This window comes from Aquila chrysaetos, chromosome 6, assembly GCF_900496995.4.
Source record: "Aquila chrysaetos chrysaetos chromosome 6, bAquChr1.4, whole genome shotgun sequence".
In the NCBI taxonomy this organism is placed as follows: Eukaryota; Metazoa; Chordata; class Aves; order Accipitriformes; family Accipitridae; genus Aquila; species Aquila chrysaetos.
The window spans coordinates 3,937,882-3,953,998 of NC_044009.1; the positions used below are offsets into that span (position 1 = coordinate 3,937,882).

At 59.2% G+C, this 16,117-nt stretch overlaps 1 protein-coding gene across 7 annotated transcripts in view; it reads right to left on the bottom strand.

Annotated features, from left to right (window-relative positions):
• AGRN (agrin) overlaps nucleotides 1-16,117 on the bottom strand; it is a 127,658-nt gene that overhangs the window by 56,441 nt on the left and 55,100 nt on the right. For 6 of the 7 annotated variants that reach the window (XM_030018197.2, XM_030018199.2, XM_030018202.2 and 3 more), the window contains one exon: nucleotides 9,437-9,484. In XM_030018197.2, coding sequence (XP_029874057.1) covers nucleotides 9,437-9,484 — 48 coding nt within the window. Of the gene's footprint in view, nucleotides 1-9,436; nucleotides 9,485-11,320; nucleotides 12,766-16,117 lie in introns of those variants that run through there. The other variant, XM_030018200.2, reaches the window with a different exon arrangement.

Consider the following 16,117-nt stretch of genomic DNA (forward strand, 5'->3'; position numbering starts at 1 on the left):
CGGTCTATAATTGGGGGTCAGGAGGGGCGGGCAGCAAGGGAAAATGTTGATCAGTTGGAAGATCTAAAAGCAAAATCGTGTGCTGGAGGCAGGGAGACGGTAGCGAGCAAGGCGAAGGCAGTGCCGGGGGCGGGCAGGGCAGGGTGGAGCAGGGAGGAGTTGAAAGCATCATGTTCTTGGGTCTAAAACATCCAAGTCACTCTTGCAAATCAAACATCATCTTAAAAGACTCTCTCATTAATCTGTCATGAGCCCCCTGCGAGAGCAGCTCTGAGCAGACTGTCACAGCTCCTAATCACTGGAAGAATTCATCAGCCTCCATCAGAGAGAGGAACAGTTTGGAAACGCGCTCCACAAGGGATGCGAGCGAGAAGCCAGCCTCAGCAGCAGGCTCCCGCTGCCCTGCCTGCACGCCCCGGCGGGCACAGATCCCCCGAGCCTCGCCACAGAGCAAGCGGCCAAGAGCAGGAATCTGCCCCGAGCAGCCACGTCGCCGCAAAACCACCAAAGCTCAGCGCGCACAAAGAGTGTGCTCAGATGGGATGGCAGCCTGTATGTAGCCCACGCAAGGGAGGGAGACAAGGGCAAAGAAAAAAAAAAATACTTGGATTGTTTTAACCTGCTCCCACCTGCCTGTAGAGGCCACGCTCTGCAAAACAGAGTGTTTACGAATCAGGGAGATTAGAGAGCTCAGCAGGGAAGAAGGGCTGCAGCAGCCTCTGGACGCCGGGAGGGAAAGATGGCTCCTCCCCAGCCGCAGCATGTCCAAAGCCAGCACTCAGCAGCACGGTCAGCAAAGCCAGCGCATCGGTCGGCAAAGCCAGCGCATCGCCCTTTGCCAACTTTTCCCAGGCCCCAAGCTGCCAGGCGCTCTGCAAGGTCTACTTACGCCCTTTGCAAGGAGCTCGCTCATACCCTTCACGCCTCCCGTTCTCCTTTGCTCTCCCTCTGCACTTCATACGAAGTATTAAACGTAGCGACTGCATCCCAAAGTCACAGGGTCTGCGCTAAGCCTGGCCTCCCCTCGGCTGCACGCTGTCTCCCACCGCGCAGGAGCCCACCCTGGGCTGTCCCTTAGCTGCGGGGCTGCCCGCCCCGCCGGCTTTGGCAGCAGCTCCGCACCAAGTACCTCGTCCAGAAGAAGAGGTATTCAGCCTTGGTCACCCCAGCAGGCAGAGCACCCGTCTACGCAGGACAGACAGACTCCCGTGCTGCCCCGCAGCCTGCCCGCGGAGGAGCTGGATCCCTGCTTCTGGCGGAAGGCGCTTGGGACGCCTGCCTTGGCCGAGCGGCGCCTGGAACACCTGGAGCGCGCGGGGTCGCACAACTACAGCCGCTCCTGTTCTCAGCAAACACTTGCCTGCCGCCGAAACGGCAAGATTCTTTGCGTTGCTGTGACCTCAGGGCACGTTCCTACAAAAACAACGTTCGCTTGGCAAGAAATCCTCTGCCACAGCACGGCGCCGGGTAGCGTTTGCAGTGGGCTAACTCGGGAACTGGTAGCGATGCACTAGGTCTCTCTGAAAGGTATCATGCACTGACTTCAGCATGACATGGCCAAGGGGAAGAGAAGACAAAACAAGACAAATGCTGTTTCTTTGTCACAGTGCTCCGAGACCAAATGCCAGAAGGATAGTCCTGGGAGATGTGAGGCAGAGGTGTGGGGAGAGCGAGGCGAGCTTGGGGATCTGCAACCTTAGCAAGGACCTGATACAGGGAAAAACAGGAACACCTTAGCAGTTCTCCCATCTACTCCTCTTCTAACACTTAAGCCACGTAACATGAAAGTGCATAAATTGATCCCCAAGAGAAGCTCAAACCTCACTGTAAATGGAGAAGAAAATACTCTCAAGAGATCAAAAGTGGTGTCTAATAACTGCTGCTACCTTATCTACCGCTCAGCTTTTGAAGAGCTATGTTTAGCATCTCTCCTCTCTCCAGAGCAACCCTGAAGCAGTGTGAGCTGCTTTGGCTGATGCACACTTTGCTGTGGTGCTCAGGGTGCAAAACCCAGGCAGGGAAACGGTCGCTCCCACTGCGGCAGCAGGCAAGAAAGCCAGGCTGGGTCATGGGGCGAGCGCATTGGGGCTCAAGCTCCACGAGCAGACCCCGGTCCTGGCTCCCCAAGCTGTTGCCTCACTGCCATAGGGTGCGAATACGAGCAAGAAAAAAGGAAGGGGAAGCCAAAGATGTAACCATGGTGACTTCACTGCAGGACCCCCTGGGCTGGCTAGGGGACAGATGGCTTCACCCTGGTGGCATGAATTGCCCAGGATCCTGGGGCAAACAGAAAAGCACCCCGGGTCACCCCCCCCTACCCGAGGTGGTGGGTGCAAGCACCGTACCGGCAGTGTTTCAGTCGGTGCTGCAGCAAAGTCTTAGAGAAGGAGTAGGCACTATGTAATTAAAAGTGAGCAGCTGCTGAGAAGCCTGGTACAAAAAATTCACCTTGCGCAGAAAGAGTGATTTTTTTTTTTTTTTTTTTTCTGTTCCGTGATGTGTGACAAGGCTTCCCGCCACGCTCCGATGCTCCGAGTCCCTCCTTGCTCGGCAACACCAGCCTCAGCCCAGCCGCGCACCGGCTGACACGGCCAGAGGTGCAGAAACATTGCCACCGCTCACGCTGCTGGAGCCGGCGGCCGGGCAGCCCGTCTGCCTCAGGACAGGCTACTCCAGTGCCGTGCAGTTGGGGCAGGGGGTGCAAACCTCTCCCTGCTCCCCACCACGCTTCCCCCGGAGTGGCCTCGGCAAAGGAGTCGTTCCTTGGCATAACGGGGCTTGTGAGGGGAATACGGAGAGCGCAACCAAGCAGGAGAGCATCTCCACTGAGCCGCCGTGGCCCTGGGGCAGCTTGTGCCCCAAACACGCGTGCCTCCACGGAGCACCCCTTCCCCACACACTCCTGTTCCACTTCTCAACACAGAAAGGAGAGGTCACAGCAGCCCAGCAGCCACTGGGGACCCGCGAGGAGCACCGGCGAGGCTTAACGTCAGCCCCGCTGTCCAACAGCGTTTGTCAGGTAGGGAGCGGACACGGGTGGACGCCATGGCCCAGGGCCGTAGCGAGATGGATTACTGCTGGAGCAGATCGCTTTGCCCGCTCCTGCCGCTGCAAGTCAGCTCCTGACATTTCAAACCGCACGTGTGGGAGAGGGCTGGGGCCGGGAAAAGCATGGGTGCGAAAGGTAGAGAGTGTGGGGTGGTCAGAAAAGACTAAAATGCATCTGTAGGCAGACAAAAAAAGACGGGTCTGCAGCACCTTCCCATTCTACTAACTGAGATCAGCCCTGCCACGAAGGCTGCACTATTAATTCATTTTGCGGCATCCAAGTCTTATATTGGCTTGTGTCAAAAGAGAAATAGGCTGGGATTAGCAGCCAAAGCCAGCAGGGTGTTCCCAGTACTGCCACGCACAAAAGGAACAAAATTGAAGAGCTTGTGTTTTATTTTAAGTTACATTTTCACGGCTCTCTTCCCAGGGCAGCCAAGTGTCCCCTCCACTGTCCCCCTGAGAAGGCACAGAGCTGCCCAGAGACCCACCTGGCTCCTTTGAGAAACTAAAAGGCTGCCTCCCGGTATTCTGTCCGACAGAGACTGGAGAAGGAGGGTCTCAGTGTGAATTTGGCAGTGGGAGGAGGTTACGAACAGCACACACGTCTCCCAAGGTGTGGGCCAGCCCCAGCCTTCTTGTCGTCAACACACTGCAAGGTTGATCTTTAGGGCTGCAGGTAGGCTGTGGGCAGCACGCATAACTAGGCAGAGCAGGCAAGGGGAGGTTAAGCACCTTAGGTAACTTCTAAGCCCAAGGCAATTATTTTCCCCTCACTACATCCATGCCAATAGGTTACTGGCCAGAGGAAGCTGTTCATCAGAATTATGGGATGTTAATTAAAACCAATCAAATAAAAGGAAGGAGCGTCTTTTCCCGATAAAGTATCAAACAGGAGAAGCAAGACCAGGACCTCCGATACGTGGCTGGTGCTCAGGCACAGTCAGCGCTCTGTGCTGAAGAGCACCACAGCCCCGCACAGCCAGGTAAAACCTCTCCCCACGCCTCCTCCTCATCTGGAGGGCGTCCACCTCCTCGGCTGCGAACACACGCAGGCACAGGGCTGGAAGACAGCGGAGAGGTCATGAAACACCACTTCCCAACACCACTTGGCTGCCCCTAGCAGAATGGTTCCCTTTGCAGGGAGGCAAGGCACGCACACCCTCCAGGCTCTCTCGCTGCCTCAGCACAGCCGAGGTAACACTCAGTCTGCCCAAACTCATCATCTACAGGTGGGGAGTATTTCCTAACACCCTCCTGGCACAGATCAGATGCTCTGTAACGCACGGCACCGTTCACACCCCACGAAGGCAGAGATGGCCACCAGCGGGGATGTGGGGAACCAGTCCTCGCAACGCTGCAGGTGGCTGTCTCTCTCTTCACCTGACGAGGCAAAGCCAGAACGTGGTGCTGAAGAGAGGGCATCCAGCAGCCAGGTGAAAAACAATGCCCAGGACTCAGAGTATTGTAGGATTAATCCGCTAACCGATTTCCTATGTAGACTTGAAAAGCCACCTGCACCAGCATTTTCTCTGCCTAACCCCATGCCTGGACCAGTTCCGCAAACCCTCTATTTATGGGGCTGCCGGGCACAAGAAAGCGTTTTTCCAATACTTAATTTCTCAGATGTCCTCATCTCATGCATCACTGCTGCTTTTATGCATCCATAAATAAGCGCTTAGCACTGCTCCCTCGGCCTGGTGAAACGGGTTGGGCTGGCATCACTCTGTCCACACTCGCCAAAAGGAGACGGCTGTCCAGCCCCCTCAGCCTTCTCAGATGTTTCCAAACCCAGCAGAGACAGCTGCTTGGTGCCATTAACACATCTACAAAGGTACACAAATGCCAGCAAAAGGGCCGGCTCCCACCACCTTGGCGACCTATCGTGATTCTCCCTGTCCGTGAGGGATGCTTGCTGGAGAGAGGCTGAAGCAAGATGCAGCTCTGAGATAAGGACGCACTCCCACGCTTGATCCAGAAAGCTGCTGGGGCCGGCAAGAAACCCAAACCTGCCAGACCAAAGAGCAAAAGGGGCTACCGGGGAGACCCCAGCTGCGGCTTACCCCGCATTGCTCTGCTCTCAGCCCCTCGCCTCTGCTTGCACCAGGGAACGCCGGGAGGAGGCTTGCCTGCACCAGGGACAGGAGCAGAGAGTGTGCGAAGGCACGGTCAGAGCCAAAACTGCCACCGGCGAGGCAGAGCCCTGCTCTCCTCCGCCGGCTCCCACGTGAGCAGGGCAGCTTCGTGTCCCGCTCGCTGCTCTTGGCTCTGCACCGTCGCGCTCCACGCAGACCTCGCTAACGAGTTCCCCGGCCGAGAGGGCTTTCCGCATCCCTGCAGGGCACCCAGGGGAGGAGGGATGGCAGGAAGAGAGGGATATTGGGGAGCGGACCCCCAGAGCCCGGTGCCTCATCCTATTGATCCACCTGAGCAGCCAGCCCAGCTCTTGCCAGCCTGGCTTCACGGCTCCAAGAGGGCTTATTGTTCTCCCTGCCCTCCGCAGAGCAAACAACAAAAGCAATCTTGCACACAACTCCACCAAGGGATGCTGCAAACAAACAGAAATCAAACCTCTCATCACAGACGCTGCAAGAACAAGGAGAGGGGAGGAGGTACCCTCCAAATCCTCCCCCACCATTTTTTTTCACCCCAGGGGATGCGGGAAGGCGCAGCCCACCCTGCCTGCCCCCCGTACCGCACCTGCCAACCCCCCCTCCAGAGCACTCCTGCCCTGGGGGGGGGCCACAGCTGAGCCAACATCCACCCCCTCTCCAGCTCCCTGCCCAGACACTCCCCAGCTCCTGCCTCCCACTGACGAGAAAGGAGAAGAATGAGCCGCCTTGGATGCCACCGGCCAGTCCCTCAGCCGGGGAAAAGGCAACAGCCTTCACGGAGCACTGCGTTTAAGTCAGCCAGGCCTTAAGACCCTATAGAGCTTAACAATCCCCTGCCCAGCTGCGGGAATGCCAGCGGCGTGGGAGATTTGGGAGAAAGCAGTGAGTTAACAGCATTAATGGCCTTGTTTCAAAATGAAGCAGAGACCACTCCATAAATCAATGTGTGGCTGAAGGGTTTACTAGGGTAGAAATTGGTATTGGAAGAAAAGGAAGAGATAAATAGCACATGAGTGCTAATTAGAGACACCTCCCTGCTGGCTGGCAAAGTCTTTCACCTCCAGCATCACCGGAGCACCAGGGGAGCGGTCGTGGCTGCAGCACCTTTTGCATATGCAGGACAGGGTCTTTGCAGAAGAGATGCCCGAGGTGCGGAAAGCCACTTGTTCCCACGAAAACTGAGGTCTGACATTGCCAGGGCAGATGATGATTTCTGTCTGGCTTTGCACCACCATTTGGAAGGGGAAAGGACCACAGCAAAACTTCCAATAGCAGGGTTTCCAGATAGAAATACCAAGCTGCAGATCCTCAGCTGGTACCGGTGGGCAGAGATCTGTTGGCTCACGGTACAGGCTGCCAGCTGGTGGCATCCCACTGCTCACCACAGAGCTGTGCAGACTTGTAGAAGATGAGGGTCTGGCCCAGAAGATGAAGAGGTGACAATCCTCAAGGAGCCCAGCTGGAGATGAAGCAATCGAGGGGCCGTGCTGTGCTCGACGCTAGCACCGTCCCCCTGTGCTGGGACACAGCCCCCACCACCTGCAGAGACCCACCGAATCCTCGCCCGCCGCCTTTGACATGCCACCAGGCATCACCTGGGGAAAGGAACACGGTGCGGCGAGGCAGAGACCCTCCCCTGCCTGTCCCTCTCAGATGCGCCTGGTTAGGGGAAAGGGAGAAGGGTTCGGCGGCTTCCCAACCAGCCGTCCCAAAACAGACCTGTCGGTCGGACAGCCGGGCACACTTCTCACTAGCACAACACCTTGTTCCACCAAAGCCACCCTGAGAGCACGCCTAGGACGGGAGAGGCATGGCCCTCACTCAGCAAACCTCGGCCAAAGCCCAGCGGTTTACAAGTACAAGCATAGCCCCATCGAAGTCGGTGGGCTAGACGCAGGACCAGAGCCACGTCTCCAAACCAGCCCAGGCAATGAACGCTGCCAGTCCCCTCCAGCACAGCAGAAGCAGCAGGGACCAGTCCCTTCACCCCAGGGGGGACCTCTTCCCCACGTCCCCCTGCTCCCCTCTGCCCAGAAATGCTTCCCGAGGACGACGCGAGGCATTTGCACCGTATTAGACTCGCAAAAGGACGCGCGCTTCATTTGGCAACCCACCAAGGGTGGTAGTTTTCCATCTCCTGTGGGGACCAGAGATCTTTTGGAGTATGTCATCTGGATGGGTTGGGCTGCTAATATTTTGGAGCCCTAAGCTAGGAGTTACACCTACGTTCGTTTTTATTTTTGCTTTAGATGTCTTCTCTGGTCCAATTATAGATTAATCACATTTTATCTAGCATCCGTTTCTCCCCCGCCTCCTTCCCCACCCCCATCAGAGAAGGAAAGAAAGAAAGAAACAAACGTGTTATTAATTGGCTGCTGTTTTCTGCTGGGTTCTTATCTGTGCACGTGAAACTAGGGAGGCTGGGGAAGGTGACTGAACAGCCTGCCAGCAGAAAGCAGGGCATTTTAAGCCTGATTTTCAGAGAAAACAAAGCTCCTGTGATGACACTATCTGAGCATGTGCTCGCCTGCCTGCGTCCAACAGCTTTTAAGGCCATTGACTGATAACAGCACGGCCTCAAAAACCAAAGTTCCTACAGGTCTGTGAAACCAGAAGGCTTTAGTAAGCCCAGAGAAAAGGTGTGAGGTCCTGGTGAATATACTGCTCATCAGACACCAGGGAATCCATAGGTGAGCGGCAATCCATAGGTGAGTACCACAGCTCCAGGGAAAAGCCAAGTCCACAGGAAACCCAGGTGCTGGCCCACCCGCTCTGCCAGGGAAGGACCAATAACTCTGGAAGAGGACGAGGAAAGCACCATACTGCCTGATGACTGGCAAGGTGACAATTTGGAGGTGGGGAGGGAATTGTTAGGAGAGCGCAGAAGCAGAAACCTGTGGGACCCAAGCAAGGACGGGAAATGAAGGACGGCTGCATTACAGTCCCCCAGAATTTACATGCCCACACCCTTTCTGGCCAGGGCAGTAGAGATACCTGATGTCCAGCTGAACACCAGCTTCCACTTGCTCTTAATGCTCATAAAGCTGAAACCTTTTGCCAGCTGGAGCACGAGCCCAACAGATTTTTTGGTAGCATTTATACAGTGTTAGTAGCTGACTGATCCAAGACTGGATGGGCTGGGATGATTCAACTTTGGCTGCACAGCAGAAGCAGTAATTTAATAAACAGCCAACAGCATCTCAGCAACCTCTGCTAGCCTCAAAAATCACCTCTCCCTGAGCTGCTCAGCCCACGCCCCACGCACTTGCGCTGAAGAGATTCCTACCTGCTTTGTGCCTATTTAACCTCCTGGTGCCATGAGCCAGCACAACCCACTCCAGTCCCTTCCCAGCAAAACCAAGACCTGCTAAGGCAGCAGAGAGTCCCGGGGAGACACCGTGTCCACATCACTCCCCTGAAGAGGCATCCCTCCCTGCTTGGCAGGGAGGACATCGGCTGCCATGGTGAGATACAGCCTCGAGCTCCAGGTCCCACAAGCTGAAACCAGTCACCTCCCTCGCTGTCCTCCCCTGAGTTGCTCTGACGCTACACCAAAAAACCAGAGGGACCAAGGGAGGCACTTGTTTCTGGCTATTTCCCCATGACCTTCTCATGGTCTTTCCCTCACCTGCGACTCTGCCACATACCATGGCCGCACATGGCATTTGCTTTTTTTTTTTTTTTTCCCCCTCTCTGTGCTTGCAGAGCAGCAAGCCTTTCTGCACCTCCTTCTGCCTCCCCCCTCCCTTTGCCAACATCCAGGAAGGCCCTTAGGGGACAAACACAGAATAGCCATTGGATTCAACAGTGCCGCTTTTCAGGATGAGGTCCCCTTCTCCAGTCGCCTCCCTTCCACGGCCTCAGCAGATGAACCAGTAAAGCTCTGCAAACTGCTGGAGCACACGGAAGATCCCAATCTCCCTTTCCAGCCCTTCCCCACTTCCACCAGAGCCGCCAAAGAAACCCTCTGCAGAGAAAGGGCTGCTGCGCCTCCCAGGGAGCCCTGAGGGACAGTCGCTCTGCCTTCCCTCCTCGTCCCGGAGAGCCATGTTCCTGCATCCCCAGGGCACCGGAGAGGGCAAGGCACGGGCACGAGTGAGCTGCAGCACCGCTCCGGGCGCAGAGAGCAGCCAGTCAGCTGCAAAATAGATCACTGGGTCAGGAGGCACTGCTCCACCACCAGCTGCGGGGAGAGCACGAGAGGCTCAAGCGATTTGCTCTCAAGCACACCCTGAGCACGGGAACCGAGCTCCGGCAAGCGACGGCGTACTTACCATCTCGCGGCGTCGGCGGCGTCTGAGTGAAATAACTATTGGGCTTGTCTGCAAAGAAACAAAAAGACGGAGCTATCAGCAGTTCCCTTTGGCACGCTCTCTCCTCCTCCTCCCCCCCAGACCTCCGTCCGCAGCTCCCCAGCAGAGTTTGGGCCAGCATTTCATTCCTTCAGTACGCATGGCCTGCGCAAGCAGGCACCAACACCCAGGGAACACCCGGGAGGTCCTGCAGCGAGAAGGGAGCAGCAGGAACAGGAGCCGGGAGCCCCAGCTCTCCCAATAGTATCGATGGAGCATCTCTGGCTTGGGATCTGGCGGCAGCCCTCTTCTGCCTGGCAGGGCTGGGGCTTGCCTCGGCTCGTTGCGTGCCATTTCACCAGGGCGGCGATGCAAATCGTATCGTAATCACCTCGCACGCACGCACCCACCTGGGCACTGACTCACCGAGTCATTTGGGTTGAGCAGGACCGCACTGGGGAACGCTGCGGCCTCCAAGGCAAGAAGGCAAAGGTGGGAGAAAGGGGTAGCCTGGGGCAGCAGAAGGTGAAAGCTCCCACGGACGTGACCGCAGGTCCCAGAGCAAGGTGGCACACAGCCTCGCCACCAGCCAGCCCTCTACATTTGGGTAACCCCCGATTAAGCAGGGGGGGGGAGAAGAGTTCCGCTCAGGCAGCTGGCTCCACGGACCCTGCCATCCTGAGTGGGAAACACCCTAATGCCAGTGTCAAACTGGGCTCTGCTCTCTATTAAGTGATGTGCCCAGGGCAGCAAAACCAGGCTGTGGCAGAGGGCACTCCACTCCTTACAGGCCAGGCTCTCCCTACCACCATCACCTGGGCCCTGCTCCCGCCAGTGCTTTTTGAATGCATTTGTGTGTTTTACAGTTTTACTCAGCTTTTTTCTAACCACACCCCAACCCCCCCCCCCCCCCCCCAGAGGAAACAGTGCATCCCAAAGCTAGGCTGGAGGATTTGCCTGCCCTCTAAAGGTTTTCCTCACAGCAGGTGTTTGGCACTTCCCAGCATCAAGGAGGTCAAAGACGCTGCTGCACGACCGAGTCCTCCTCCACAGGCTGCGCCTAGAGAAAGCCAGGCGTTGGGAGGGTGAGCACCTGCGCGAGGATGAAGCAACAAAGCACGGTGCCTAGAGCAGCTGGCAATGCATGGAGGTACCAACACCCAAGAGTGCAATCTACTCAGCCACACCAGGGATCAGATCAACAGCCTAACCTCAGGGAAAACTCCTCCGTCTTGCCCCAACCCTCTGCTGATTCTTCAGAGCAAGGGAACATAGAGAGCAGGGATCCTGGAGCAGCCTAGGAGACACATCTTCTACCCATCGCATATAGTGACAGGGCCCCCAATGTTCAGCAGGACTCACAGGAGCCCGTCTTCTGCTCCTCACCTCCCACACAGCCCTGCCGAGATCCCCGCCTCACAAACGGACTGACTGCGTCCCCCCCAGGAGCATCACCCGCGCTCAGACCTCAAGCAGCAGATCAGGAGACACAGTATTTCGGGGGGGGGGGGGGGGGGCAAGGGGAAAGGGGACACAGGACACAGAGGGTGCTGGCGCAGCTGAGAGCATAAGCGCACCACGCACGGTGGGGAGCTGGGGCTGGCCCACGCACGCCTGCCTTCGCAGCTCCATTCCGCAGTTCTGGGCCAACATCATCTCGGGGAAAAGTGGGGCACAGCTGCGGAGCGGGCTGTCACCTCCCCGGCTTCTCCCCAGACAGCAGCACGCGAGCGATAAGCACCTGGGCACAGGGCAAAGCCCAGCCGGCGGCTGGCAGCGTCGGGAGGGATGCTCCCGTGCCGAAACCCCGGCACGCCGGCTGACCTAACCCCTGCCTTTCCCTCCCACGCGCCCGGGGACACCTACAGTTGTTGAGGAAGAGCAGCACAGCAAATCCCAGCGTCGAGGTGGCCAGGAGGATGAGGCAGATGTTGCACGGGATCATGAAATACCGCACCACCAAGGAGACCTTGTGCTGGTACATTCGGTCCCGCTCCAAGGCCCCCGGCGCCATGGGGTACTGGCAAGCCGTCATGCTTGGCCGTCACGCTGCGGGCCAAAGCTCAACCCGCCGCCGACCCATCCAAGGCAGAGTAGCCGCAAGGCTCACATGGACCCCTCTTCCTCCCTTCCCGGTCGTCTTTGGCAGCTGTGAGACCTAAGTTTTCCCAGAGATTCCCATCCTCCGCTCGCAGGAGGGCAGGGCAGGCCGGGGGCACCTTCAGGAGCAAGAGTTTGTCCCCACATCTGCCATCTCGGAGGCACAGCCTAGGAAGGGTCAGGTCTGAGCCCGCTCCAGAGGAACACGCACAGTCCTGTGCTCAGCAATCCCTCTTCCAGCCCGGGAGTTGTCAATCCACACCTGCCCGCAGAAAGCAAACTAAACAACCCCAGGCAAAAGCGCTGAGAGCTCAAGTTCTGCGGCCAAGCCCACCGGGACACGGACAAGCTGCTACCGGCGTGGGAACGGCGGGGGCTGCCGCAGCACCGACGCGCGCCGGCATCCGAGAGCGGGGCTGGGACGGAGTCGGCGCGAGGGGTGCCGGCATGGGACCCCTCTCAGGCTCGCAGCCTCGGCAACGTCCGTATCCTCTCGGCAGGGATGGGAGGGGAGGTCTCGCCGCCCCGGCGGCGCTTGGCTGCCTCTCGGTTCCTCGCTCAGGCTCCGCACCAGCCTTGCTCCAGGAACGCTGAGCTTCCTCCGCCGTCCACGCCGTCTCCTCCGGAGCAAGCACCCCCCAAAGGCTCACCGGCTTCCGACCCTCCGGGACGGATCCTCGCAGCCAAGCACCGGGAGCAGCCCGAGGGTGCCGCTCAGTTGACCCACGCCCCGGGTGAGGGCAGACGCTCCCGCTTCCACGCCAAGGCTCCTTTCACAGCCGCTGCGCGTACATCCCCTCTCGGCTCCGCTTTTCTCCAGGGCAGCCGGTGCGCAGCTCTCCCCCGCCGCCGGGCTCCAGCTCTCCGGTACCCTCCCAGCCCTCCGGTGAGCGAGAAGGGACCGCAGCCCCGGTTTCTCCCCTTGGGCGAGCTGCCACCTCGCCGGTGGAAAGCAACGGTGCCCGTCACCGCCACGGTGACGGCCGGAGCAGGCCAGCTCCCCTCCTCACACCGCTGTGACATGCCAATCCTTCCCGGAGAGATTCCAGCTCCCCGCGGAGCCCGGCATGGAGAAGCGGCACGGATGCTGGCGATAGCGATGGAAAGCGGCGGGTGGGCGACCCCGGGTGGGTTGGGGTGGGGCGTGAAGACGGGAGCTCGCAGACCTAAACGCCGACCTCCGAGGTTCCCCCCCCCCCACGCGTGGCCAAAGGGAGAGAGAGACGAAAGAGCAAGGAGGAAAGCAGCCCCAAGCCGAGCAACGGCGGGAGCCCCCGCCCCACGCCCCGCAAGTTTCCCCGCCCGCTCCTCTGCCCCGCGGGGGCCGCCGTCCCCCGTTCCCCCCCCCCCTCCTTCTTTCCCTCCTTCCCTCCCCTCTGCCGGCAGCGGGTCGAGCCCCGGCAAGCGAGGAGGAGGAGGAGGAGGAGGAGGAGGAGGAGGAAGAGGAGGAGTGGGGGGGGGAACGAGCCCCTCCCGAGCGCTCCGGCGGCCAACAAAGGGGAGGGCGAGGGCGAACGGGCGCGGCGCAGACAAAGAGCGGGAGGCGGCGGGGGTCGCGTTGAAGCCGGTTCTCTTCTCCCCCCCCCCCCCCCAACCGGGATGGGACCCACCGAAGCCCCTCGGCCTGCCCACTCGAGATGCTGAAAGGTGGAGAAACTCTTCGTGCTTTTCCCAGCGTCGCCCCCGCGGTGGGTAGCGGAGGGGGGTGAGACCCCCCCCCCCCCAGGGACAGCAGCACCAAACAAAGAGCAGGAGCAAGCCCCTAGTTACTATTTTCCAGGACGTTTATTCTAAAGGAGGGGGGGAGACACACCTGCACAGCCCGGCAGCCCCAACACAAAGGCCTGAGGAGAGCACGGAGGGGAGAAAAGAGGTGCTGGGACACAGATGCACCGTCAAGCTGTGCTGCTCCCTGCCTTGCCTACCTGGATACTCCTGCCCCCCCCCCGGGGAAGCCAGAAGCCTCTGGTCACCACTTTCCTTGGGCAGGATGCTGCCAGCAAAGGTGCCAAGAGGAGAGCTGGGCTGAAAGCCAGAGGGAGGTCAGGGCCAAGAGCCAGATTTCTGGGAAAGTCCAGCAACGGGGCAAGAGCAAACAGCAGGGCAGGGCAGCCCTGCTGCACCCGAGCACTCCCAAAGGCAGCGATACCCGGTGTCCACAGGACAAACCCCAGCTCCCAGGGCCTCCACTCCATACCTGCTCCCCACGGCACCTCTCCAGGCTGAAGCCCCGTCTCTGGTGAGACGGCATCCCTGGCAAAACACACAGCTCCCAGCAAGCTGCTTCCCTGCCCGTGATACCACGCATCTAGAGTGCCGTGACCTGCCGCCTCATTTCTAAGGCACCGTGGTCCTTAGCGAACAGGCTGAGCTCTCACCGTGGAGGAAGAAAGCAGCTCTAGAGACTACGAACAAAACCCTGCACGAGGAAGGCCCTCCAGTGACAGAGCCACCCTAACACAAGTCTGGACTGACTATACACAGCCCTGCCGTTTCAGAGGCTGGTTTATCATCTAAGCCAGACTCTTGCGGCCTCCCCTGTCCCCCAGGTGCTGCAGAGGGGCTGTCTGTACCCTGCTGTGTCACGTCCAAGGCAAGGAAGGAGTCCTCAAACACCCATCCCGTGCTCGTAGGGCAAGACGAGCACTGTGGAGACGTGGCAGCGGGTAACCCCGCTGCGGTCAAACCAAGAAGCTCAGCGCAGAGAAGCTGCTTTAAGTTCCTTTCGTCTCCCCCTGCTCAGCACCAACCGGGCAGCTGCCGCAGCCGGGAAGGGAAGCACAGGTTCCTCCCGGCCGCTGCCGGCAGCCGCCACGCAGGTCCAGGCTACGGCACTGCCCCACGGCTCAGCAGCTCTCTCCTCTCCTCTCCTCTCCTCTCCCACCGGGACGGCAGCTACGGCTGGCCTGCCAGCGACTCCGGCTGCGGGGGGCTGCACAGCCCTCTTTTCCCTGGGGAGGTGGCTGGACGGCAGCGTTCCCACCACCCGCTCCTCCAAAAGGCACCGACAACTCGAGACGGGAGAACGACCACGTACCCCCAGCCTGCTCCTGCCACGCTGCCCCTCCCTCCCTCGCCTTGGCAATTCACCTGGAGCCCGAGGGACACAAACACTAAAGCTGAATCCACCCACTCTCCCCTCCAGCGGGGAGATGCAGAGGAGGCTGGGTGGTCCTTTAGCAGGGCATCTCAGGCACCACGAGTCAGCAGGTTGTGGGGTCTCCTTGTGGGATTGGCACGAGCTGCCCTACAGCCGCACCACAAAGCCACGCTGCTCCTTTCTGCTGGAGACGTGGGCCGGGAACATCCTGGGTGTCCCAGCACCGCAGGTACAACTTGCCAAGAGCAGTACAGGGAAGAACAAAAAAGGAGAAGGGAGGAAAGAAATCCAAGTCACGTCCCAGACACTGCTCCTCTTTAAACCTGCATCGCTCCTTCGCCTCCCCGGGGACTCGCAGAACATGATCCCAGCTTGCTGCGAGTCACGGGCTGCATCCTAACCACCCTGCCAGGAGGAGAGCCCACACGAGCGCGGTGCCTGATGGCCTCACGTCCAAGCAGTAAGGCAGACCGGCACGCACCCCGGGAGCCGTTCTCCTCCCAACACACACAGGGACTGTGAAGAGCCCCCGAGATCCCAAGTGCTACAAAGGCTCAGCGGCAAACGCTCTGCCAAGCCGTCTCTCCCAAGCAGACCCCTTCTAGGAACCCACCTTAGGAGCCCCCTCACAAGCAAAGCCCTCTGCCAGGGAGAGCGCTGAAGAGCCAGCTGGAAAAGGGTTCCTCAGCCAGCACCCGAGGCCACAGGGCTGGCTCCTGGGACGTGGCGCAACACCCCTCCCTTCACCAGCGATGAGAACTGGCTGGGCAAGTCGGAGGGCCCTGGCAACTGCATGGAGCCCCCGACCCCTCCAATCCAGTATTTTTTCCCTCAAAGGGTAAGCTCAACTCCCTGCCACTGCTGCCCCATTTCTAGTGCCCTCCTCAGATACCGCAGCTCCCTGGGAATTGCTGGAGCATCACTCAAGAAGCCAAGACCTTCCCAAAAAGCGAGCAGTGTGCCCTGGCCCTCTCCTCCACTTGGTCACTCTGTGGCCAGCTTGGCCCGGTCCCGCACCCTTCTGCTCTGCCCAGGGACGCAGGTGCCAAACTCCTGCCCCATGCCTTCACCAGCGAGTCTTTCGGATGAGACTTTATAATCAGAAGACCCATTTGCACCGGGGAGACATCACACTTGCCTGGTCCATCCGTGTGGGTCATTGGTTTTGTCCGTTATCGCCCCCCCCTCCCCAAAGCTGGCTGCAGGTAGACACCCCTGTACAGCTCCGGCATTTCACAAATGCCCGCGTCCTTTTTGTGCCAGCTACAGCACACGGGGACAGCTGGTCTCCCACCCGCTCCCTCTGCCAGCTGGGCCCACCGCGCATGCTCAGCCCTTCCCTTTACACTTCTGACACCAGCGCACGAAGGACCAGGCAGGAAAATACAGCAACACCTGACAAGGCGAAAGAGCGCATAAAAGCCGCCTTTGGCTCAGAAGCGAGCAGCTCGGAAGAGCTGCCC